Source organism: Petaurus breviceps, unplaced genomic scaffold (genome assembly GCF_028583685.1).
Source record: "Petaurus breviceps papuanus isolate PSGF00001 unplaced genomic scaffold, PetGlider_PUasm1.0 37, whole genome shotgun sequence".
Taxonomy (NCBI): Eukaryota; Metazoa; Chordata; class Mammalia; order Diprotodontia; family Petauridae; genus Petaurus; species Petaurus breviceps.
Genome location: NW_027186296.1, coordinates 26,771,663 through 26,798,761, shown reverse-complemented (window position 1 = coordinate 26,798,761; position 27,099 = coordinate 26,771,663). Strand labels below are relative to the sequence as shown.

The 27,099-nt window shown below is 36.4% G+C and overlaps 1 protein-coding gene across 5 annotated transcripts in view; it reads right to left on the bottom strand.

Moving 5' to 3' along the window:
- TCF12 (transcription factor 12) overlaps nt 1-27,099 on the bottom strand; it is a 430,344-nt gene that overhangs the window by 108,975 nt on the left and 294,270 nt on the right. For all 5 annotated transcript variants that reach the window (XM_069098132.1, XM_069098130.1, XM_069098134.1 and 2 more), the window contains exon 6: nt 18,888-18,952. In XM_069098132.1, coding sequence (XP_068954233.1) covers nt 18,888-18,952 — 65 coding nt within the window. The remainder of the gene's footprint in view (nt 1-18,887; nt 18,953-27,099) is intronic.

Genomic DNA, 27,099 nt, shown 5'->3' with positions numbered 1-27,099 from the left:
CCATCACTTTCATTCTCTAATGCTTCCCTGCTGCCTAAATATGTCCATGATTCCCTCATCCTTAAAAAGTCCCCAGAAATATATTTAATATGATTGTACATGTATAGTCTATATCTTGGGGAGGGAGAAAAAATTTGGAACTCAGAATCTTATAAAGGCAAATGTTGAATACACACACACACACACACACACGCATATAGTCCCTACTTGAACTTGCCTATATCTTCTCTTCCTTTCCTGATTAAACTCCTTAATTGGTGCTTCCATTTCCTCTCCTCTCTATTCCAAACTCTGCTGCAAAGCTCATCATTTAACTAAAATAGCTCTCTCAAGATCTCTTAGTTGCCAAATTCAGTGGCCTTTTTCTCAATCCTCATCTTTTTTTTTTTTATCTCCTGGAAGCCTCTGACATTGTGGATTACCCTCTTTCTGATACTCTTTTCCTCAAGCTAGCCTCTCACAGATCTATTTGTCTGACCTCTACTTAGTTTCCTTTGCTAGGTCTTCATCTAAGTCAGTCCATTAATCTCCCAGTGTCCTTCAAGAATCTGTCCAGGACCTTTTTCTTTTCTGTATCTATATTCTTTCACCTATTCATATGATCGACTATAGAACCTATTTTCATATATGTGCAGATGATTTGCAGATTTATCCACTTCTATTGTCTCTATTGATCTCTAATCCCAAATAACCAATATAGAGATCTCAAAACCAAACTATTATATTTTTCACCCAAACCTTTCCAATTTCTGAAATTCTTTTTTTATTACTGAGTGCAACAACACCTTTTTCCAGTCACTCTAGTTTGACACTCAGCCCACATATCAAATCAGGTCTCCCTATCTCTGCCTTCACAATAATTTTTTTTTTTTTGGAGAGGAGGAAGGCAAGGCAATTGGGGTTAAGTGACTTGCCCAAGATCACATGGCTAGTAAGTGTTAAGTGTCTCATTTGAATTCGGGTCCTCCTGACTCTTTTCACTGCGCCACCTAGCTGCCCCCCACAATAATTCTTCTATGTGTTTCCTTTTCTCTATCCACTCAGCCACCACCCTGGTACAGCCCCTCATCACTTCACTTCTAGACTACTACAACTGCAACAGCCTTATGGTTAGTTTCTCATCCAGTGATGTTGGCTTTCTTGTGGTTCCTTGAACATGACAGTCTATCTCCTGATTCTGTGTCTTTTCAATGAATGTCCCCCATATGCTCTCCTTTCTCATTTTTATCTCTTGACTTCTTCCAAGATTCAGCTCAAATCCTACTTTCTGTAAGAGGTCTTTTCTGGTTACTGCCCTTCCTCCCTCCCCCCTTCCCTGCCAAAATAAACCCAAAACTGGTAGTGACTTCCTTCTGAGATTACCTTCCATTTATATTATAGACATCTTGTATGTAGATAAAGATGTGATCTCCTTGAGGGTAGGATCCATATTTTTGCCTTTCTCTGTATCCCTAGTACTTAGCAAAGTTGCAAAGTTCCTGCCTAACTTAAGGTATGGAGGGAGGAATAAACAAGGGAGGGTTTTTTTTTTGGGGGGGGGAATGAAGAGATAGATCTCAAACTGGAGATTACTGAAAAGTTATGGAAGACCAGGAAGATCAGGCAAAAAGAAGCAGATGATTCTTGGGCAAGAGAATAACACAATCAAATTAGCGTAGGACTGACTGGAGAAGGGAGAGGAAAGAGTTGGAAAGATCACTAAGGAGGCTATTATACTAGTCCAAGTCAGAAGTGATGAAAGCATGTGAGGTGGGAGAATGGGATGGATATGAAAGATTCCATGGGGGTAGAATCAACATGATTTGACAGCTGACTGGAAGTGTTGGTGGCTGGGCACAGAAAATTAAGAGATAAGTATTAAGAATTTAAGAGATGAGGGTTCTGATGTCATGAACCTGAGTAAATGGAAGGCTGAAGATGTCCTTGACAGAGAGAAGAAAGATAGAGAAGTGGTTTTGCATGGGAAAGAGAACTGAGTTGTTTTGGACATGACACATTTTAGAAGTTTATGGAACATCCAGTTCAAAATATCTTATAGAAAGCAGTATAGGACTAGGGCTCAGGACAGAGACTGAGCTGGATGTAGATGTAGATGTCACCTGCATAGAGGTGATATCAGAAATCCATGACAATTGATGAGACCACTAAAGAAGAGTGTAGACAGAGTTTAATGCCCAGAACAGAGTATGATACACCAATGTATAGGAGATAGGGTTTTAATGATGATCCACCGAAGAACACTGAGAAGCATTAGTCATATAGGTAAGAAAACCACTGAAGAGTAGTAGTAAAACCCATACAGGAGAAAAGTATCTAGGAGGGGGTCATCAAAAATGTCAAATACAGCAGAGAGGTTAACAAGGAAGAGGACTGAGAAAAGGCCATTGGATTTAGCACTACAGCTTACTGGTGACCCTGAAGTGAAATTTCAGTCTAGTAAGGACAGAAGCCAGATTACTTGCAAGGCACTGAGAAATTGACGGGAGATGAGAAAATGGAGGCAACAACTGAAGACAGTTTTCCCCCAGCTAAGAATTGTGCTGTAAAAGAGATGGAAGATACTGGACAATAAGATTTCTTAGCACTTTCTTAAAATTGTTTTTCAGCATGGATCTTTATCTTTGATGTTGCATTCTACTTGCATTTACATGTGCTGCTGACCTCTCCATTAAATCAGATGAGGAGTTAAGAATCTTATATAAGATAGCATTTTTCTCATTGTTTCTATAAAATGCAACTACATTCCAAATCCCACTGGTTTATCACATTATAAAATCATAGAATCTCAGAGGTCATCTAGTCCAAATCACTTAAAACACAAATCTTCTCTCTCCTGTTTTCTTAAATCAGTTAATTCTTTAAATTGGTTAGGATTTTGTATATTTTATCATTTTCTATCACAAAACGTGGACATACATCCAAACAAAAAAAAATTTAATGTTTTTAGTGATAAACTCTATTCTGTTGAATATAATAATTTCAATTTAATCCAGAAATGGAGAACCCACATTTAGGTACTGAACTATATGATTTGAATAACCTTAGTTTGTTTATACTATAGGAGGACATAGGTTCCAGAATCTTTAGATTTTAAAATTCTGGTCCTGATTCTAAGCTCTTATTCACAGGCTCAATCAGTTAATAAGCATTTATTAAATACTAATTATGTACTGACTGCTGGGGGAAAAAACAAACAAAAATCTTAGCCCTCAAGGAATTTACATTCTCTCAGATTCCATACCATGTTTCTAACTTGTAATCTCTGCAGATTACAATCCATTTATGGTTTGGCAGATATGTCCTAGAGAGTTGCCAAAAGGACAAGAAGATTTAGTGACTTTACCAGACACATGGCTAGTACATATTTGAGATAGGATTTGAATTCAGTCTTCCCAACTTGAAGGTGAACATTATATCCACCATGTCATACTACCTATATCATACCACTAGAAATAAAGAAATTGATCGTGAATGGAGTTCGAGGGAAATAGAATAACATTTCTTTATTTTTTCTCTATTAGAGTGACCAATTTAACCTTTTTCATTCTAATTCAGTCCAGGAAAACTGTGCCCATTATAATAAAAGCTATACTTGGATTTAATATAACATCTTTACTCCTATGAACTCAAAGTACTTTTACTTTTTTCTTTTTTGCTTTGTCACTGGATAGATGGGGGCCAGAGTGATTATACTTAATTTATATAAAGGGAAAATGAAGTAGAGACTAAATGAGTTACTTGAAAGTTGGACATTAGTTAGGAAAGGAGCTCTGCCTAAAATGGAAATACATTTACTTGAAGTCCATTCAGTATATTTTTCTTATACAGCTATAATATATGCCCCAGGGTACAATCCACCACTAAGATGCTAGTTCCTTAATGTCTTCTATTCATTATTCAGAAAAGGTAGTTGGATTGCCCCTACACTGCTTATTTGGTTTGCTGAGGGGTCCTTATTCAGTTTAAGGAATTAATTCTCTGTCCCCTTTCATAAAAGTGAAGAGAAAATCTGAAGGACAAGAAACCTCTTGATTTTATGAGATTTTTATGCATTGTTTTTGGCCACATTCTTTTTTTTTTTTAAAGAAAAATTCCCTTCACCTCTGAAATAGAAGTCTAAAATTCATTTTTATTAAATGAAAACAAAATCCCTCAAACATTTTCTTTGATGAATTTAACCACAGGCTCAATGAGACGGTATAAGAACACAGGTAAAGAAATAATAGCAGAATTCTGGTATACAAAATAGCCTTGGGGACTCTTTTGGCTGAAGTGGTCACCAGACCTGTCTTCAAGGAAGAATGAGTATGCTTTCTGCACTGCTCAGGAAACAATGGACATCTAATTTATTATTGTTATTTATCTCTGGTAGAGAGCAGGCTGGACAATTATTGGGAAAAATCATGATAGATGACAATAGCTGATTTCTGTCCAAACAAGCTCTGGAGGCTCAAGAGTTAAGAAAGAAGCATCACTCCTTTCAAAAGGATGATCTAGGTTCCCAGCAATAAAGCTGTGGGTTTGGGGGGGGGGGGAAGCTTTGATAAGAGGTTTCAGTTGTTGTTTTGCTCAGACTATTTCCTCATAAAACTGAAAAACTTCTTCAATAAAATTATAAAACAAACCAATATCAAAAACTAAACCACAAAATGATGACAAGAGGAAAAAAAAGCATCGAGATTATAGAATACTCTGTCCAAAATCTACCTTGAAATGACTTGCCTTCAACAAAATCCCACAAGGGGCACTAACTATGCCATTAATGTGCATAAAACGTTACTGACATATTGCAAAACTCAGGCTAATTTAATAATGCCTGATGTGCCTTACATCATGTTCAGATGATGTAATAATATGTTGCTAAATGAGTCACCTCACATTAGCTTCATGGCGATAGCATAACTGATGGGCCATTAAAAAGAAACTGGTGTAGCAATATTACTGGAAACATTGATGGATCATTTTGCAATTGAATTTTTTTTTATTGATCCAATACATGGAGGGTGTAGGGCCAACATCTTTATTAACAATAGGTACAATATTTTAAAAATAGTCACAGTCAAAACTAAGTGAAAAATCCATCTATCATTTCAGCATAAAGTATTTTACACTTTTTTTTTTTAACAGAATGAGTGAAATGTAATTAAGGCCACACAGCATGTGGTTGCTTCCAGGCCATTATATCTTTCTGCAATCATATGTTTTGTAGAAAAATGACTGGCATCAATTAAATTTTTACTTATTAGATATTTTATAAACTTGACAATCCAAATATACAACTTCAACTAAATTCATGTTTATAGAACATATAGGCTAAGCTAAGCAACACCAACAGATGTGATTATACTTTTCTAAACTGAGTTAACATTGCTCATTTTTCTTCGTTATTTACTCCATTATCATCTTTCTGCCATTATCCGATATTCTTTTGTCTCTTATGTTTTTCTCATCATTTGCTATCAGCCAGACTTTTAATTATATCAAAGAAGAATAAGATCAACTTTCGTATTTCAGAAGATTCACTATATTCTATTTTCATAGTCAAAATCTTCCCAAATGACTCTTAATTTTGATTTTTAGAAAATGTTCATGAGGAATGGTTTCATAGTTAAGAATCAGCACTCTGACCTTGATGGAAAAAGATGTATTAGGTGTTCCACTTATATTTCTCCTGTGATAATTTTAAAAGAGAAACAGGTTCAATTTTTTTTATAGGAAAATAATTTTGAATGGCTAAGTGATTTTTGGCTAAGTTGTTCATCTTAAAATTTTATACTTCTGCTCAAAATATACATGAGCACACTTAAACTGATTCAGTTGTGTCATCAATCATTTATATCATATAATTCACTAACTCAAATATGAGCAAAATAATAAATGCATAGATGTATCTTTTAAAATATATACCACCCCAAACCCCTTCCAGAGTAGCTTTTAAAATAACATTTTAGAGCATCAAAAAGAAACACTGTGCACATGCATGTAATACATGGAAGCACGTATATATGTAGGAATGTTTTCCTTGCAGAGGCAGCCAGATGGAAGAGTGGATGTAGAGTAAGGAAAAATTGAATTCAAATTCAGTCTCAGACATTCACTAGTTGTGTGATCCTTTAAGTGATGCAAATCACTTAATTCTGCTGGCTTTAGTTTCCTCATCTATAAAATGGGGATAATAATAGCACCTACACCTTGCAGGGATCAAATGAGATAATATTTATTTACTTTCATTTTTCAAATGCTTTATTAACTCCTGATTTACATAATTAATTTCTGCCAGATTTTGAGCTACCAATTTTCTCCCTGTTTTTCCCCTACCCACCGCCCCAAAATAGCAGTCCCAAAGGATATCCCCTCCTCCAATCTGCTCTCTCCCATATCTTCTCTCGTACCCCCTTTGACTTTTCCAGTAGGGTATGGTGGATCTCTATGCCCCAGTGCCTGTATATCTTCTTTCCCAATTACATGTAAGATAGTATTAATAACAGTATATACGTATACATAATGTTAAACATTTGATTTTAAAACTTTGAATTCCAGATTCATTCCCTTGCTCCCTTGTCACCCACCCTTACTGGGAAGATAAGCAGTTCAGTATAGATTGTACACGTGTAGCTAATGCAAAACATTAACATAGTAGATATATTGTAAAAGACTGACTATATTTCCCTCCCTCCTATACTACCTGCCACTTGTTCTATTCTCTACTTTGATCCCATCACTTTCCAAAAGTGAGTGCTTCCAATTTCCCTCCCCCCAGACTGCCCTCCCTTCTATCATCCCCTCCCCCCTACTCTCCTGTAGTGAGAGATACCCTATTTAGTGTCCATTTCATTCCCTCCCTGAGCCAAATTCAGTGAGAATAAGGTTGACCCATTCCCTTTTGCCTTCCTATTCTTCCCCTCCATTGTAACCCTTTTCCCTTGCCTCTTCTTTATGAGATAGTTTACCCCATTCTGTCTCTCTCCATCTCCTCTGCTTATATTCCTCTCACCTCTCAATTTCCCCTTTTAAGTATCATTCCTTCCTATTAAATTGGTCCTGTGCCCTCTATCTACCGTGTTTCCCCGATAATAAGACCTATCCCGAAAATAAGCTCTCCCCTTACTGTGTAAGATTCCTCTAAAATAAGCCCTCCCCCGAAAATAAGCCCTATTGAGATTGCTACTGTAGTGAAGGTGATCCCCTGCGCTACATGCTACATTACGGTACCCTCTGTATGCACCATCCCCCCTCCCCCCGGGTGAAACGCACGCGCGCTCCGAGATGCATCCAATCAGAGCTGCAGCAGTGAGCACCTCATCCTGTTCTTTATTGAATTCATTATTGAATAAACGTACATTTTTTTGTTCACATTTACCTGTTTATTAAAATTGTTGTCAATGTTCATTAAAATAAGCCCTCCCCTGAAAATAAGCCCTCTGGTGTTTTTCTGTCCAAAAAATAATAAGACAGTGTCTTATTATCGGGGAAACACGGTATGTATACCTATAAGCAAATATACACACATTAACACATGTATTCATATGCCTGTATACCCTCCGATATAGACATATATATATATATATATATATATTTCTATTCCCTTCAACTATTTTCATACTGAGAAAAGTTTCATCAATTACAATGATCGTTTTTCCATGTAGGAATGTTAATAGTTCAATTTTGATAAGTGGCTTATGATTTCTTTTCCCTGTTTACCTTCTCATGCTTCTTGTATCTGGATGTCAAATTTTCTATTCAACTCTGGTTTGTTTTTTTTTTTTCATTAAAAATGCTTGAAAGTTCTCTATTCCACTGAATGGCCATGTTTTTCCCCTGAAACATAACACTCAGTTTTGCTACGAAGATGATTCTTGGTTTTAATCCCAGCTCCTCTGCCCTCCGGAATATCCTATTCCAGGCCCTTCGATCCCTCAGTGTAGAAGCTGCCAGATCCTGGGTTATCCTGATTGTGTTTCCACAATATTCACATTGTTTCTTCCTGGCTGCTCGTAATATTCTCTCCTTGATCTGGGAATTCCAGAACCTGCCTATAATATTCCTAAGAGTTTTCTTTTTGGGATCTTTTTCAGGAGGTGATTGGTGTATTCTTTCAACCTCTATTTTGCCTTCTGGTTCTAAAACATCAGGGAAATTTTCCTTGAGAATTTCTTGGAGAATGATTTCTAGGTTCTTTCCCTGATCATGGCTTTCAGGAATTCCAATAATTTTAAAATTATCTCTCCTGGATCTATTTTCCAGGTCAGTGATTTTTCCCATGAGATATTTCACATTGTCTTCTATTCTTTCATTTGTTTGAATCTGTTTAACATCATCTTGATTTCTCTTAAAGTCACTAGCTTTGCTCCAATCTAAATCCGAGGGAACGATTCTCCTCATTGAGCTTTTGAGATTCTTTTTCCATCTGGCAAATTCAGCTTTTCAAGGTATTCCTCTCCTAACATTGCCTTTTTGAGCCTCTTTTGCCAATTGAGTCAGTCTGTTTTTTAACGTGTTATTTTCCTCAGTCAGGCTGTTGACTCTCAGTTCGTAATTTTCTTGCATTGTTCTCATTTCTCTTCCCAATTTTTCCTCCACTTCTCTTAATTGCTTCTTAAGGCCCTCTATGGCCCGTCACCAGCTCGTATTTTCCTTTGAAGCTTTTGGTCCAGGAGTTCTGACTTCACTGTCTTCCCCCTGTTCCATGCTTTGATCTTTTTTGTCTAATGGGAGTCTAATGATGGATTCTTCTGTTTGTTTTGCTTCCTTTGTCTGGTCATGTTGTCCGTCAGTCACTTGACCCCTAGGCTTGTTGCCACAGCAGGACTCTGCCACCAGACAGGGGAGCTTTCATCCCAAATGCTGGGGTTTTCTCAGCTGCCGGAGGTATTAGATGGGTGGCCTCCCTGAGGCCTCCACACTCTCTGGCAAGCTGGTCACGTACCCTAGGACTTCCACTCTACACCGCAATCCAGATCCAAGTAGGTTAAAGCAAGAGCGATTACCCCTCAGACTGGTCACTTGGTCCCCCTACACTCTGCAGGCCAGGAGCCGAAACTGCAATGTGGCACTGGCGTGGCATTTCAGCGGTTTCTTGCCCTGGGGGCAAAAGCTGACACACTCCCAACTACTGGTCCCAAAGTCCACAGTGCACTGACCTCTCACTTTGTCCTCTGCATCTATGTGTTGATGAATCTGGAACCGGCCACAGCTGCTGGTGATCTGGAGTCCCTCCAGCTGGCAGCTGGTCAGGCCCGCCCTGGGGTTAAAACCTCCGGCTCATGTGGGCCTGGGCTCAGCTCCCAGAGTGCTGCCCTGGCTGATTCCTGCCGGCCTGCCAGGCTGTCTTCAGCAGGAGGTTAGCTTCTCGGTGTCATTTTGTGGGTTCTGCAGCTCCAAAGTTTGTTTAGAATCCCCTTTTACATGGATTGGGGAAAGTGGAAGCTGGAGTCCCGTGGAGGTCCTGCTTCTACTCTGCCATCTTGACTCTGCCCCCCCCCCCCAGATAATATTTATAAAGCATTCTGCAAACCTTAAAGTACTATAAAAACGCTAGGTATGACTATAACTAAATATATTATAGAAGTTCATATGAAGAATACAGTATGTAACATGCTCCTACTCCATCTAAAGATGATGGGAAACTCATATTCTAATCACTTTTGTCTGTCATAGTCAATGTTAAAAAAAAAGGAACATCCAAAAAACCAACTTTTCTACCATATATTAAAATCCTGTCATTTTTATCTGCCCATTTCTTACTTCACCTTCTTTTCACTCACACATTTACCATTCTCATTTAGATATCGTCATCTCTTGGTTGGACTAACAGTTTCCTAATTAGAAATTAGGAAATTACCTACTGCAAATCTCTCCCTATTCCAATATATCCCTCCACGAGCAGCCAAAGCAATGTTACCAAAGTATTTCTTTTTTCTGGCATACAGTGGACACTTAATAAATAACTAAAATATGTTCCACCTCATTTTTCCTTTTTCCCTTCAATATTTCCAGGATAAATTTTGGTGTTTGGCTTTTTAAAGATCTTAATAACTGCCTTTATCCATGTTACATATAACTTCCCTCTATGTAATCTGATATCCAGTTAAATTAGAAATTTTAACAGACAAACACTCCATCACAACACTTCTGTACTTTTTCACTGGCTGTCCCTCAAGTCTGGAATACATCCTTCTCCATTTCTTGGAATCCCTGGTTTCTTTTAAGACTCAGCTAGTGGGTTGAGGGTCTCCTTGCTGTTCCCCTCAAGATACTCCATCTCTAGACTCTGGGCATTTTCACTGGCTGTTCCCCATGCCTAGAATGTTGTACCTCCTCATTTCCACCTTCTGGCTTCTTTCAATTCACAACTAAAATCCCAATTTTTATGAGAAGTCTTCTTCTGCTGAGTCTCTCTCATTTATACTGCATATATCTTGCTTGTACATAGTTGTTTTCATGTTGGTCTCCCTCATTCATGTGAGTTAGCTCCTTGGGAGCAAAGCCTGTTTTTTTTGTCTTTCTTAGCATGCTCAGTACTTAGCTCAGTGACTGGCAGAGAACAGATTCTTAATAAATGCTCGACTGATTAATGCCCCCCAAAGTTGGTGAATCTCCTGGAAACTGCATTTATTTATTTTAAAAATACAACATATTTTAAAGTATACATATTTTCCTGAAGAGAATGGTAACAAATGGGGTATTAGGAAAGGTGTTATTTAGGAGGTGGCATGTGAGCTGAGTTTGGGAGGAACCAGGAATTTAAGAGGCAATAATGGTAACTGTCATTCATATATCACTTTAAAATTTGTCAAACACTTTACAAATATTATCTCATTTAATCTTCATAACAATTCTGTGAGGTAGACGCTATCATTCCCATTTTACAGATGAGCAGACTAAGACAGAGAAGTGATTTACCCAGGAATGTAGAGCTAATGATTTAGGCTGGATTTGAACTCTTACTGACTCTGGGTCAAATATATTATCTATAAGGTATACAGCCTGTATAAAGGCATAGTTTTCAAGAAACAAGATGTTGTATATGGGGAACATCAATAGGTCAATTTGGCTGGAATGCAGAGTGTGTGTGTCAATGGGTATAACGTGTATGGAAATATAGACAAGAACCAGATTGTGAATTGCTTTAAATGCCTAACAGCAAAAGTTGACATTTTATTTTTTAGGCCATAGGGAATCACTAGAACTTCTTGATTAGGGATAATCAAATAGTGTGTCTTGTGCTTCAGAAATATCAACTTGGCATTCAGTAGAGGATGCAGAGGTGAGGAAAGATAGTGTCGGCAGGAAAACAAATTAGAAAGCTATTCCAACAGACCAGGTGGGAGGGTATGAAGGGCTGGAACAAGGGCAATTGTGGTGAGTAGAAAGAAGGTGACAGATACAAAAGATGCTGTTCAGGTAGAAATGATAAAATTTGGGGCGGCCAGGTAGCACAGCGAGTAAGAGCACCGGCTCCAGTGTTGAGAAGACCTGGAGATCGAATCCTGGGCTCAGACACTTAGCATCCACCCAGAAACACCTGGCCGTGTAACCTTGAGCAAGTTACTTAACCCCAATTGCTTAGGGGCGGCCAGGTGGCTCAGCGAGTAAGAGCACCGGCTCCAGTGTTGGGACGACCTGGAGATTGAATCCCGGGCTCAGACACTCAGCACCACACCCAGAAATAACTGGCCGTGTAACCTTGAGCAAGTTACTTAACCCCGATTGCTTAAAAAAAAAAAAAAAGAAATGATAAAACTTGGCAACTGACTGGATATGGTGTGTGAGGGAGATGGAAGAACTGAAGATGGTTCTCTGGTTGACATATGGCCTCAGAAGATACCTTTTTAAAAAATGTATTGTGTAAAGTCTGTAATAAAAGACTAGAGCCTTTCCAGGCAAAGCTCTTCTTATAAGGGCAGTCTCCTTTTCAATTTTATAGTGTACATGAACATGGAAATATCTACTAATCTATCAGGTTTAAATTAAATTTCACATACTCTCTATTCTGATTATGAACCCTAACGGATAACAGTGATATATAGCTTTCCAAAAGGCAAACAAAATAAAAATTCACTTCCTTTAATACATGGATGGCATGTAAATAGAAGGCCACCAGAAACATGATGATTGAGGCTGGAAGGAAAGGGCCCCTGATAGCATATAATAATAAAACCTCTGTAACTGAAGGTGCTATAATCATTCTTAGCATCTAGGTCAACATAGTAAATAGAGAGTACTGGGCTTGGAGTTCAAATCTAATCTTAGATATTTACTAGTTGAATGACACTGGGCTAGTCACTTAGTCTCTTGACCTACACCACTCATAAAATGAGAGGGCTAGATTAGAAGGCTTTTAAGATCCCTTCAACCTATGCTCCTGTGGGTGTATGACAACCTTGATGCTTTATTTTTACTCATCCCACATACTGAATCAATGCCAATTCTGGCAATTTCTTTCCCTATAATATATCTTGGACACTACTCCTTCTCTTTACTCATATAACCTGACCATAGTACAGATTCTTATGACCTCTTGCTTGGAATATTGCAATAGTCTCTAGCCTCGAGACTCTCTGTTTTAATATAATATCTTTCCCCTAGTTACCACAGTGATTTGAGTGAAGTAAAGGTCTAACCAAGTCATCTCCTATACTCAACTATACTCAATAAATTATAGTGGCCCCCTATTAATATAAACTCCTCTGCTGGCAATAAAGGTTCTTTGTAACTAGGCCTGGTTCCTTTCTTTCCAATCTTTCATGACTCAGTGCAAAGACCAGCTCCTGCAAGGGACAAAATTCTGCCCCTATATATAAGTGATTTCCCCTCTAAAGTTACCTTCCATCTACTCAGAGGTATCTTTTACAAGCCTATTTCTGTAAAATGATGTGTCCCACATTAGAACATAAGCTACTTGAGGGCAGAAACTGTTTTTTAATTCTCCGGACTTAGCACAGTACTTGGGCCATAGTTAGGGAGAGGGATAGTCCCTGGACCTGTGATTTCATTGATACAGAGAACTCTTGGGAGAAGAAAATCTCTCAACCAATACAGGCCAGCACCTTCTCTGTAGCTTAGTCTTAGAAATTAGCCCAGGGTCATGTTTTAGAGATGGAACTTGAACTTTGGTCTTTCTGGCATCAGATCAACTCTCTCTAAAGAGATTTTGAAGAAGCACTGCTTCTTGTCACATAGTAAGTCCTTAGTAAATATTTGTTAATTGGGAGGAGGAAATAGTTTGGATATCAACAATGAGATATGTAGTTAACATATTTACAAGTAAGCATGAGATGTTTAAGGATCCTTTCCTTTCTCAAAATGAAAAATCTCCCTCATATCTCTTAAGTCGGAACAAAACATGAGCCATTTCATTTCTAAGTCTGTTTGGTTAATAAATAACAATATGACAATCATTACTTTGGTACTGGAGCTAAAAAGAAAGCCCATTATGGATAAAAAGTTTTCTTTGCCAGCAGAATTCTAACTAGGTATACTGTATTCAAGAATTACAACAAAGTGCTCAAATGCATTATAACACTGACTCAATTAAGTAGTTCATTTGTTGGGTGGGGGTGAGAATGAAGGAGGGGACTTTTGGTTTGTTCTCCTTGGTCCCAGAGGGTAGAACCAGAAACAAAAAACAAAAGATTAGGTTTAGAGTTATAGAATATAGACTTTATAGGTTATCTATTCCAATGACCGCATTTTAACCTCATTTTTCTGTGGTCTAGAGAGATTGGGTGACTAGTTCATTAAGACATAGACATTAAGAGGCAGAGTTGGAATTTGAATCCAGATCCATGATTCTTTTCTACTCCACTTGCTTTCTATTCTATCTGAAAATGGAGTGAGCTATCTCTCAAGTAATAATGGCTTGCCCTTTGCGATGGTATTGGGTCAGGAGAATTGTCAAAAAATACTTTTTCAGGTACAGGTTGGACTAGATGGCATTTGAGGTCCCCTCCTCAGAGTCTTTGACTTAGTCTAATACTAACACAATTATAGTGCTCACTTATTGGAATCTGAAACAAACTTTTTGATATCCAAGAACTCAAGTCATTTTCCTTAGACAACACATGATTAACTCTGCCTCTCTTTTATACAGAATTTTAATGTATGGCCTCTGTGCTTTTTAATGCAGGTCACTGACATAAAGACAAAGTAACAACTAAGGTACAGCTTCTAAAATTAATATCAATTTTACAAATGACTTAACTATTACAGACAGTGACTTATTTGGAAAACACATTTACCACTTTCTTATTTACTCAGATCTAAATGAGCAGAAGCATGAAAGTCCACAGCTTTGGTTTTTTTTTTTTTGTTTAATTCTGCAGTTGTTTGTCAGTTGGAATATCAACGAGAGCTCAGTAGTACAGGCATAAATAAAGCTTTGTTTGTAACATCTGTGCAACAGAAAAGAAGGAGAAATCCCAGGATGTTGCTTTCTTAGCTAGGAGAGGCTGTATTGTCCCACTTCCAGTTCAGGTAAAGACTAGTACTCGTGCCAACTCTATTGTTAACATTTTAAAGTTCCTTGAGAATATAATGAGGTTCCATGTATTAAATAAGTGAAGCATTGATAAAACAAGAAAATTCACTGGAAAGAAATGAGCGTTTATTAAACACCTACTACGTGCCAATCACATTATAAATAATATTTCATTTGATTTTTGCAACAGCCCTAGGAGGAAGATACTATTATTATCCCTCCTTTTCCAGTTGAGGAAACTGAAGCAACTAGAGGTTAAGTGATTTTCCTAGAGGTTACAACACCAGTGTCTGAGACTGGGTTTGAAGTCAGGCCTTCCCGACTTCAGACCCAGAGCTCTGTGTACTATGGTACCACCTAACTTTCTTACTGAAAAAAAAAATTTTTTTTCATATGAAAAGCCATCTAACTAGTTTTTCTAAGAAAAGGGAAAGAGAAAAGGGAAGAAAAAAATCAAAAACAATTTCTGAACATACAATTATCAAAATGTCCTCATTTGTTCCTATGTGGATTCAACAGCAGTCTTAAAAGTAGCCTGTTGCATTTGTAAAATGTACTGTGTTCAAATGATATGGATATGGACAGTAAATTGTTAAGAAATTAAGAGATAAAGTACCATATATTTTCATCAACAAAGAAATTGGCAAACTCTTGAACAGAAAGAAAATTGTTTAGTATAGTATGATTTTCCTGTGCAACAGAATTATTATTGAATAAATTCAGTGCCATGGAAATAAGCATATCTCTACATTAAAGATATCAAACAGTACACCTAGTCAAAAATAAATTAACTGTTTTTCCTTTTTTCTTCTTGGCTTCCACAGTGATTTCTGGTCATGGGGGGATTTGAACATGTTTGATGATATCTTAGTCAAGTGAAGTAGTGTGGTAAAAAGAAAAAAGATGATTATGGAAAGGAAGGATATATTGGTATGTTTATCAGTTTGTAGGCTAAGGGAAATTCTGTTGAACATAAACACTTTTTTATAGCCATAGTCAGATCTTGTTTACATGTTGTGATACAGTGAATAACTGAAATCCATGTTATCCCTAAATCTCATTTTGTTCAATAAATTCAACCCATTCTCCTACTTTTTATCAATCAAAATTCATTGATTTAAATTTCATTTCTTTTTAATTCTCATGTACTGGAGGTATTAAAGAACAAATAAATAGCCTCATGATAAGAGACTAGTGCCCATAAACTCCTAAATACTAAAAGCTGACATAATTTTTGATTACTATGTGGCACTCTACCTGAGGGTATCTCTCCAATTTAGCACTCTCAGATTGTAGTTTGGATACTCAAGGAATAACTATTACTTCTTTGTATTCAATGGCATTCTTCAGATCTAGACTCCTAAACTTATAGATCATCAGTGTCCACTGGTATGCTTACCTTTAAGAGTTATCCAGAAGTCATAAGTAGCTCAAAAAATGCAGTTACTCTTATACTATAGTAAGAAGAGCAGTTATACAACATTCCTCCCATAAACTTGGGGCTCACTCCCCTACAGATATAGCATCAGTGGGAAGAGAGAGCATATATTTAGAACTGGTAGTGAAGCATACAAGTAGGAAACATACATGGCCAAGCCAACACATGCCTCTTGTATTGTCAGGTGTTGATATCTGCTCTTTTTCCCTGGGTCCACACTTCTTCTGCATGAGCTGCTCAACTGAGCTCTGTGTACTAGTTCTTCTCTGAAACTCAACACCCATGGAATCTGAATACACAGCTGGATTTTGGCTCTGATACCAAAGGTCACATGTCTTGAAGATGCTTCCTGTCCTGATCAATCCCTTCCTCTTTGTTCCCTGCTGAATGTAATATCTCTTCCTCAAGGAATGCAAGATGCCGAAATTGAGAAGGGTGAGGGAATAGGAGGGTTATTTTCTCCTTCCCCAGAAGCCCTCTGACAGAAGTGCAGAGGTCACATCGCACAAAAACTGATTCTAGTCTCAACTCCTTCAATTGTCTTTTAGATCTGGAAAGCCTGTTGTTTTTTTTTAAGAGCCACTAGAGGCATGGCAAATCATTAACTATCCAATGACAATCTTCCCCTTAAATTTCATTAGGAAAAACAATTTGTAAAGAAGTAACAGAGTACAGACATATTTTTGTACTTCATTTAATATATTAACACCTAAATTCTCTGTTACTTTCCCCATTCTGTGATTTCATTAACTAGGCTGGAAAATGGGGGAATAAATTGGTCAATTTCTAACAATGCCACCTGCCATATATAGTCTGTAATTTATATTAGACTCAAAGCTAGAATCTTGATGAAAACTAAATTCTGTCCCAACAGGTAAAAAGGCTGACCATTATTCGAGGCTTAATCAGGTAAATAAATTTACTTATTTGAAACTACTCAGAAAAAAGTATGTAAAATGAGTCTTCATTGCAATTTTATAATTTTATGTAGATGGAGAAATTTTTTGCCATATACATACACATACAAAATGCTGCTGGCTATAAATACAAACTCAAGCTTCATAAGAACTCTAAAACAAAAACAACCCTAAGGCTTAAAAGCAAGGTGTCCCTACCCTAAGGGTAGGCAAAGACATATTATATTGGCAGCACAGGTCTGCAAGTTTGTATAGTACTTTATATTTAAGATGTTTTAAAATATTATTTTTATTAGTTATTTTCCCCAAGATTATGTAAAAGTATTTCATCTGTTTTGCAAAGGTGAAGTAAATATAAATTAAATGATCTGCAAAACTCACACATTGGGAGACAGATGATGGTTAGATTAAAACTCAGGTCTGGGATCACTAATTCATGGCTTAACCCAGGTAGCAAAAATGTTCACTTATTGAATTCAAATTCAAATTATGGAATTCAATTACACTGATGGAGGTCTTGAATCAACTACGAATCACAGAAATACCCCATAATTCTGCACGAATAGCAATGTCTGTTCAAATCTGACCAGGGCAAAGGGTGTTGCAATTCTATTGTTAGTAGATTTACTAAAAGTCTTATGAAAAGCTGGTAGATCTTTAGCTCAAAAGATCATTATTTCAACTTGAGAGATTAGAAGGTTCTAAAAAGGAAACTGGAAGGTTTTGAGTTTTATTATTGCTCTTCTTATGAGCTATTGTGACCAGGTCAGTAATATAAATGCTCTGGCCCTTATAAAATAAAAATAGCAAAACCCCATTGATCTATCTGACAGGAAATCACTAATCCATTAAGCATTAAGGAATCATCATAAACCACTCTGTAAACATATGTATTAAGTATTAAGTCTCTCATTGCCATCAACCAACTAATATGAAAACCCTAAAACTGATATAGAAAACTGCACATCAAATTCAGAAATTATTCTTACTCAAGTTGCACACTATGTACAATGTGCACACTGAGAAATTCATAGTACATTGGAAAGAATACTTAGATTCAGAATCAAAGGACTTAAATCCAAAAACTAGGTCTGCTGCTAACTAGCTATATGGCTGCATTCAAGCCACTTTACCTCTATGGTTTCTCTGCATGAGGGCAACAGAACAGGAAACTTCTAGGGTCACTTAGTTCTAAATCTATAATCCTGAAAGAAATCAGGATAAATTTAAAGAAAATGAAACACTGACCCCTCAAACATTTAATATTCTTTATCCTTTTTTTTTTTTACTTTGGGTTTGAATTTCATAGAAATCTTTCTGCAGGACAACTCTCAGTATATTCAGTACTAGTAAATGTTCTCTTAGAGAAGTAATATAGGAAGCAGTAGAAAGTGGTAAAATGTTGTGAGGATTAAATGAGATAACAATAAAGGGTTTATAGCACACTGTCAAGCCCATAGTAGCCATTTAATAAATACTTATTAGAAGAAAAAAAGATGGAACCTGTGCATAAATACAGCTCTAAGAAACATGGGTGGATCCAATACACATTTTTCAAATCAAAGAGAACACTTAAATGTTCTACATTCTTGGAAACTCTTTGCGAGGCTGAAATAAAAATATCTGAGATTATAGGCTTCACCTTATATGCAAGTATTTCACATTTTGTACTAATAACTGGTGGTTTAATGTGGTAGAAAACAAAGATTGAAATGTAAGGGCTACACTTGGAGAAAAAATGTACAAGTTCCAGGAAATGGTGAAACTGGTACTTAGTGGAATTAATGTCAAGGTGGAACTCTAAAAATTCTATGAAGATAGAAAGAGGAGAGGGAGTCTCTTGAGCCAGGAGAGAGAGTTCTTTAAGCATAGGGAGTGACATTAAAGAAATTGTGCTTAATTGCTAAATAACAACCACATTCAGTCATAAATTAAATAAGAAAAGAATAAAGAAATAAATTTGATAAATCTCTACTTCCTCCACTATTAAAGACTTTATTTATCCACAGGGGAAAAAATCATCCCACTTCCTTCTTGTATTCACTAAACTTACTTGACAGCCTGGTAATCCTGTGTCTCTGCTGTACAGGGGAAATGAGCCTCTCTCTGACGTTTTTCCTATAAAACAAAAGAAAATAATTTGATACAAAAACATATCATTGATTGTTAGACAATGAAGTCAATCTCTTGGTACAGTGGTTATACCTATTTTTTGGATTTGGGAATAGAAAGGGCAGATAGGAAGCAAGAGACTAAAAAAAATTTTAAAAACCACAGTAAAGAACTAAGACCTGGGAAACATTCAAGTCATATCAAGAATTGTGCCCTTACTTTCGATAAAATGTCCCCCATTTTAAATTTACTGTACCATGGTGAAATTAAAAAGTAAAATGGATCCCCTTTTCTCACTCTCCAAGAAAGACACCATCCAAATATATTTGTTTGGTCAGATAACAAGAGAAAGTAGTTACTGGAAAGATCTTTTAAGTTTAAATTTCTTCCAAGAATTGATGTAAATAACATGTTAACAAGTTCTGATTAAATGTGTTTTGTTCCCAGATGAAGTTTTAAGAGAGTGACAAGGTTTGAAAGGATTTATTAGAGGATTTATTTAAAATCAGGGAAATTCACCTAAAGGACTTGAAGTATGTTCTGATTTTTAAAAAAATTATTATCATGAACTTGAAAATATCTAAAAACATGAAATGTTTCCTTATACAAAGAAGTATAGAAAAGAGGATTGTATATTAAACTGCAAATCTATTATATACATCTGAATTTTAAAAGTATATATTAAATTTTGACAGTGTCCTTTTTGTCTCTGTTTTCTTGTGAATTTACTTCTGCTTTCTTTAGTTGATGCTATTTTCTTTCTTTTCTTTGTATGGTGACTTTTTAAAAAGCTGCATTTTAAATAAAAACAAATTCGGTTTACATATGACTTCAGGAACAATATATTATAAGCAAGACTTTCAACAAGAGTTGGAATGAATTCACTAGTCTTTGGCTCTATACTTTCAATTTTTATCCACCTCAGGTCACAAAACCATGAGTCCACTTGCTAGTACAGGACATCAAAATTGATGGGAAATCCTTCTGGACACAAAAGATGTCAGACCAGGAAGGTAGGAAAAAGATAGAAGGACCATGAGGACAAATGCCAAGTTCGGATCAATGGAAGAAAGGCAATTACTGAGTGAAAACAAAGGAGAGCACCACATTTGGGTGTCTATAATGTTACAGATGCAGAAAATATAGCAAAATTAAATTCATTTGTGAGATGCTAAAAGTCTTTCTCAGGAAAAGGTTTAAAATTTAAAGAAAATGTTGCCTTTTATAACTAACAGTTTGGTACTCCTGTCTCACATAATTAATTACTTGGCAGCACAGAATTGGGAATGCTATTGAACTACATTAACATTTCAAACAAATACCACTCTGCCATTCACTAAAAAATTAAAAAATAAAAAAAGCAGCAAAAGTGCGAAGCACCAGAAATAGCCAAAGATACATACCAGAATATACCACTAATTTTTAAATGTTTCAGTCATTTTATCCTTCCTGACCTTTTCATCCACAAACTTTCTGACATACACTACCAGTAACAAAACTAAAGAACCAATTAAGAATTTTTTTAAATCTGTTTTGCATCATTTCACTGAGTTATATGAGTCAAAACTCTTGCTATACTAAAGGGGACAAAGGAACAAGTAAAAGATATCCAAATTTGTTTCCTTATTCAATCAAAGTTCTCAAGTTGCTGTCAACTTTTCATTTTCTACATGGGAATAATCCCTTTAAGGGTAAAATTACAGCACATTTTTATTTCATATAATCACTGAAGGTGAAAGCTGAAAGGGATCTTGCCGATTAATTCCAAAATGACTTCATTTTATATTTCTGAGACACCTCCCCATTCCATAGTAGTGGTACTCTCAGGGAAATCAAATTAATTTTTAGCCATGAAAAATATTATCAAGAAAGCAAGTCTCATGAAAAATAAAAATAACATATACAATTGGCAAAGACATTTGTAATTATGTGCAAAACTGCTGACTTCTAGAAAGACTACCAAAACAAAAGACAAAAATTTTTTTCTGAAAAGTTCAAAATATCTGTTTTACTTTAAAAAATGAATTGTCTGAAATGCTAACACATTATTCTATTTGCATCATTAATTTATTGGAAAGGTGGTAATTTTTTATACACTATAAAAGTTTTCATTTCAGTGGACAAGAGGAATGTTACTTAACTGTGAAATTTATAAGGCATCTATGTTTAATTCTTTCTAAACTACTTTTTACAAATATGCTTTCACTAATTAATGTCATTAAGATAAATGTAATAAGTTATCAGTTAAATCTCAGATGTTTGATAAGGAACATGAAAATCTGGCACTATACCATAGGTCTTGCATATTTTACCCATTAATGTCAGAAGATGAATTTGCATTAATGTCAGAACATGAAAGATAAAATCATTACCCAAACTGTTAAAGTTTAGTGAACTGGGCAGTTAATGCAGGATGGACATATCAAAGAGATGAAATTTTTTGCATTTAAAAATATAATGTGCTAAAAAAACTTAACTGCTAATATGTGGGGACAGACTTTAATTAAAAGCACAAAATATTTTCATCATTTAAAATTTTTGCCAACCAAAGAAAAACTATTTCCAAGTTCAGGTTTTTTTTTTTCTCACTTCAATGCAACTCAACACATATTTATCCTGGGCCTCCTATGATCTTGGCACCATCGAAGGCACCACTTAAAGTACAAAAAAGTAAAATAATATAGTCTGTGCTCCTAGAAATTTTGGTGAGAAGATAAAACATGTACATGAACAAAAACCATACATTTACATGTAATCAAATAATATACTGAATAGATTCAAATGACAAGAACTTATGATATAGACAGTATTACCAGTGTAAGAAAGGCAGAAATTGATATAGGCTGCAACTACTGGGAAAGGTCATAAGAAGAAGAAACAAGGCTTGCAGTAGGCCTTGAGAAATGATAGGAAATGGATTTAACAGTGGGAACAAAGGCATGATTAAGTGCACAGAGGTAAGAACGAACAGTGTGTTTGAGATACAAGAAGGAAACTAATGTAACTAGAGTTTGTATTTGGAACTAGTGAAAAATATGGTTGGATAGGAATCTTGTGAATAGATCCAGGAAAGGTTAAAAATAGCATTTACCTAGATTTTAGTAAAACGTTTGAAAAATATTTCATGCTACTTTGGCGGATAAGATAGCAAGGTCTGATGGGCTTAGTGATTATATAATGAGACAGATTCAGAAGTGTTTGCCACATTCAAAGAGCAGTCATTCATGGTTACATGTCAACTGGGAATGAAGTCTTCAGTAGAAGGTCCTAAGGTTTCTGTGCTTGTTTTAACATTTAATATTTTTTATCAACTGTGTATAGATACACAGATGATATCCTTATTGAATCTGAATTTGTCACAAAGCTAGAAAGAAAGGATAGCTGATACACTGGTTCCAAAAAACACCTTTTCAGATTGGAAAACTGAGCTGAATCTAATCAAATGTGGATAAATATAAAGTCTAATATGTGGGTTCAAGAAATTGATTTCACAAGTACATGACGGGGAAGGTATGATTAGATAACAGTTTGAAAAAGATCTAGGGGTTATAATGGATTGTAAGTTCAATAAATCAACACTGTGTTAAGACAGTCAAAAAAGCCAATGCAAACTTAAGTTGTGTTAAGAGAAACATAACATCCAGGGTTAGAGATGATAATGCTACTGTACTCATCCCTAATTAGACTACATCTAGAATGCTAAGCTCAGTTCTGGGTACCACATTTTAGAAAGGAGAATGACAAGCTGGGAGGCTTATCAATGCTTACCAAAAAGCTTATTGATAAGCTGGGTATTAATACATCCATGCCATATGAAGATCAATTGAAGGAATCTTTTAAAAGTATATAAGCTCCTTGAGGGCAGGGGTTGTTTCATTTTTGTCTCTATAATAAAGTATAATTGACACCACTGGTGCTTAATAAATACTCACTGAATTGAATGAATGGACTATTTAAACTGGAGAAGAGAAGGCTCAGAGAAGAACTTAATAGCCAAGTACCTAAAAGACAGGAATATGGAAGAGGGATTGAACTTATTATGTTTGGACTAGAAGATGAAAGTAGCAGGGTTAGGAGGAAGGAATGTTTGGTTTGCTATAAGGAAAAACCTCATAATGATTAGAGTCACCCTCAGAAGATAACTGAATGTCTCTAAGCAAAGAAACTTTGCTTAGTCTCTTACTAACAAGGTAGGAATGTTGTAGGAAGGTTTGTTGTGCAGGTACGAGCTGGACTCACTAGATGATCATTCAGGTCCCTGTGATTCTGAGATGATAGAGGGCCTTGAATGGCAGGAAGAGAACCTGGACTTCATCTGATAGGCAAAAGGAAGCCATTCCAAAAAGGAAAGGCTCTGGGAAATTTTCAGCTCCAGAAACATTGTGCTTAATATTCATTTTCTCGAATTATTAGTTAAACATCTAAAGATAAAACAATAGGCATGTAATATCCCTCAAAATAGCTGCAACGTCTATAAAAAGATCATTACAGAGATTCCAATAAAATGCACTAGTTAAACAGTAACATTTCATTCAAGGGGAAGGGAAAGAAAAAAGCTACACATTTTTCTGCTGAAGCAATTTGCCTGTAACAGCCATCAGGCATAAGCAAATAAAATACCTTGTATGCAAAATTATTTGAAGTAGCATGAATTATGTAGTTCATATTAACCAGACTCAGCATTTTCCTTCCTGAAAATGAGAATTGTATAGGAAATGATAAACAACTTTGGCTAAATCACAGACCGTGTTTAAAACAAATGCTCAAGAAACACTAAAGTATACAATCAGTTTGCTATAACTCACTACCTGAAAGGGGTTAGGAGAGGGAAACAAAGGCATTCTGAAAGGTAAGGGTAGAGGGGATCTGTGGTCACAAACACGTTGGACAAGATGGCCTTTGTTCCTGCCAACTTTGACACTTGGTGATTCTATGATTAGATATGGTCCAAGTTCTATCACAACCATGCAGGTACTTCCAGAAAGGTTATGTACTAGTAGGTGCCTCCAACAAGCACACACAGACACATCTCCTGCACCTTTCCTCAGCCTAAGTTCTGCTTGTAACTTAATCCACAGTCTATAGAAAAGCTTTCTTTTTCCTACATATGCATAACCATTAGTATATGTACTTTGAGAAAGATACAGAAATCCCTTTATGATTAGATCCAAAAAAAAAAAAATCTACTGTGCAGAGGCAATCTCCCATTTGCTTACCTTTTTGTTTGATTCAGCATCTGGTGAGATCCAATATCCTTTAACATGCCAATTAAAAGGTGTGTGTGTGTGTGTGTGTGTGTGTGTGTGTGTGTGTGTGTGCACGTGTGTGTATATCAGACAAGTTTCACTTAGTTTAATGTGCTTAAAGGAAATATGCTGAAAATTTAAATCCAGGCTTCAGAATTTAATATAAACATTCTAAAGTTTCTGTACAGCATTTCAAAATTTTCCCCATTAACTTAAAAAAAAAAAAACAACCTCACATGTACATACCAAATGCTTCACTTTTGAATCACAGACATAGATCTTTACAAACAGGTTATTCCCAATTGGTAGATCTTTCTTGTTTATCTGTTATCTGTGTTCTGCCCCCTTACCACTGAAGACCTGTGTGGACTATTCTCTTTTCCCCCAAAGCTTGAAATCCTATTTCTCCTATTTAAAAAAAAACTTATAATAAAAATTAATTTTAATAGATGGGGAACCTAGAAGTTATGGGAAATAAATTTTGCTAGGGAAGTTGCGTACAGCTGTTTCTCAGGGGAAAAATCATACACATAGACACACAGTAACAAAAAGGGGTATGTCATAGTAAATAGAGGGCTGGTGTCTGAATCAAATGGGTTTAAATCTGAATTCAGATGCTTCTTGGTTATGGAGCCCAGGTAAGTCATTAACTTCTTAATGGAATGCCTAAGTAACTATGTTAAGAGACTGTACATTAAAGGGCAGTTGCATATGTGTAAGGAGACTAAGTTTCTAAATTGCTTCACTCGTGAAATCACAAGTCATCCATGAAAACACAAGTCCAGATCAAAACATATGTACATGTATTTGTGTGTAGGTCTTTATGTTCACACGTACATATATGCATACATATACATACAGGTTACATTATGTTATAACACTTCAGTCACTTTGCTTTCCCCACCATCATATGGGCCCCAACATCATTCCCTCAATGCCTACTGGACAAGAACCTAGGGGACTCAAACCAATTTAAATATTAGCCATATCAGAATATAATTTTAAAAAAATAAGTCTATTTTTTAAAAAGTTACATTAATGAAGCTGCTTAAGATTTAGACAGCCTATGCACTAGGTTATTAGTCATGTGACCATGACAAAAACAGAAGCTCTGAAAAGCTAAATGATTTTCTAATGGACACACAGCTAGTAACAGCAGAGCTAAGCCTCAAAAGCAGGTATTCTGATTCCAGGCCCATGGTTCTTTCTGCTGTACTAGGATGCCTTTCAAGACTGTTGTCACAAGCAACCAATGGAATCCAAACTCAACATTGCCTTCTGAATTCATCACTGTCCTGGATCACCTGTGCCTCTACCTTCCTCTCTAACTGAGCAGAGATAATCATAAGGTGACTGCATGACTGAGAGTCTGATGTTCCTTTTAAATCTGACCCTGTGATATAGATAATGTTTTACATGTACTATCACTTCATAGCATCTAATAGATCTCCACTCCTGTTTCATAGGAGTCAATAAAGTGAGGTGCCTGAAATCTCATCTGATGCTAGGAGGTCAATTGATGCCATGATCCCTGCCCTAAACTTCGAGAGGCTCAATGCTAGACGATCCATCTAAACCTAGGGTGGGCTATATGTTGGTTTCTTCTAAACTGGGGCAGTTCTCTCAGGGGACATATCAGCCTAGAAAAGGTCTTCCCCATCCTGTTCCAATATATAGCTCTGTATTTCCACAATGGAGTGAGAAAATTCTCTCTGTCAAGCCACAATGATCCACCATCCAATGTAATAGTATCTTATTTTCTTTTGTTTTTAAAAAGGTGATCTTTTAATATAGATTCTTGAAATCTAAAGTATACATTTTAGAAATTATTCTTTCAGCAGAGGTGGTCTCAAAGATGGGTTTTACTAGCCCTCATTCAAAATACACTCAATCACAGGGGCTTTTAAATTGGTTTCAATTCTAGATCCAGACTAATCTCTTGCCAGGGGCTGTCAGAGCTATTGCATAGCACAGCTGCAGTGTGTTAAGCAAGAAAAGAAGGGGGTAGAAGTAGGGGGTGAGTGGAGAGGCGTGGTTACTAACCCCCGAAACAAATAGTGGCTGCTTACTGCCCAGTGCACGAGTCAGTCAAATGATCATATCTGGCAGCAGTTTCTTAGTCTGAACTTCTACTCTAAATTGAGTTAACATCCCTGGAATTCAATTGGTCCCTGTGTCTTGGTCTTAGCTTGTGATTTGAACCCTTCAATGCTTCAATGCTGTTTTCCCCCCCCTGGGGCAGGAATTTTGCTTGCTTGATTTCTTACCCCCACCAGTGATTATCTTAGGTACTGACACTGGCCTCTTTAGGAGAGGAAAATCTGGACAAACTCTACTCAACAATTTGATTGAGATTTCTAGTTAGTTGTCCTTTGTGAAAGAAGCCTCTAGCAGGGTAGTTGTCTGCCTTCTAGAAGGCTCAGGGTGCCACCTGACATCTGACCAGACTCAAGAACATCATTTTCCTAAAGTAGTCTGTTGATCTTGCTTTTTAGCTTGTAAGATTTCTTTGAACACCAGGAATTCTAGTCAGACCATGCCAAAGTGGTCTTCACATTGTTAGGAAATCAAATAACCTCGCTCTACCTCAGTTTCTTCAACTCCAAAATGAGAGGGTTGAACTCAAATGGTTCTGAGGTCTCCTCAGTTCTAAATCTACGATTCTATGATCCTATGATCCATCCGACTGTCTCAAATAATGCCAACAATCATTCACTCAACTGAAGAATGATTCTCTCTAGGACTTGACCTGTCACTATCAAAGAACAATTCTCTATGTTCCAGGAGGGAAGTAACCAAGATCTTTACCTCAAACATTATCCAACTGTTCTCTATCATGACAGAGGTTAAATGGCTGGTCTAGCATAATCCAATCACTAGATGAGGTTTCCTGCTAAGCTTGTAGAA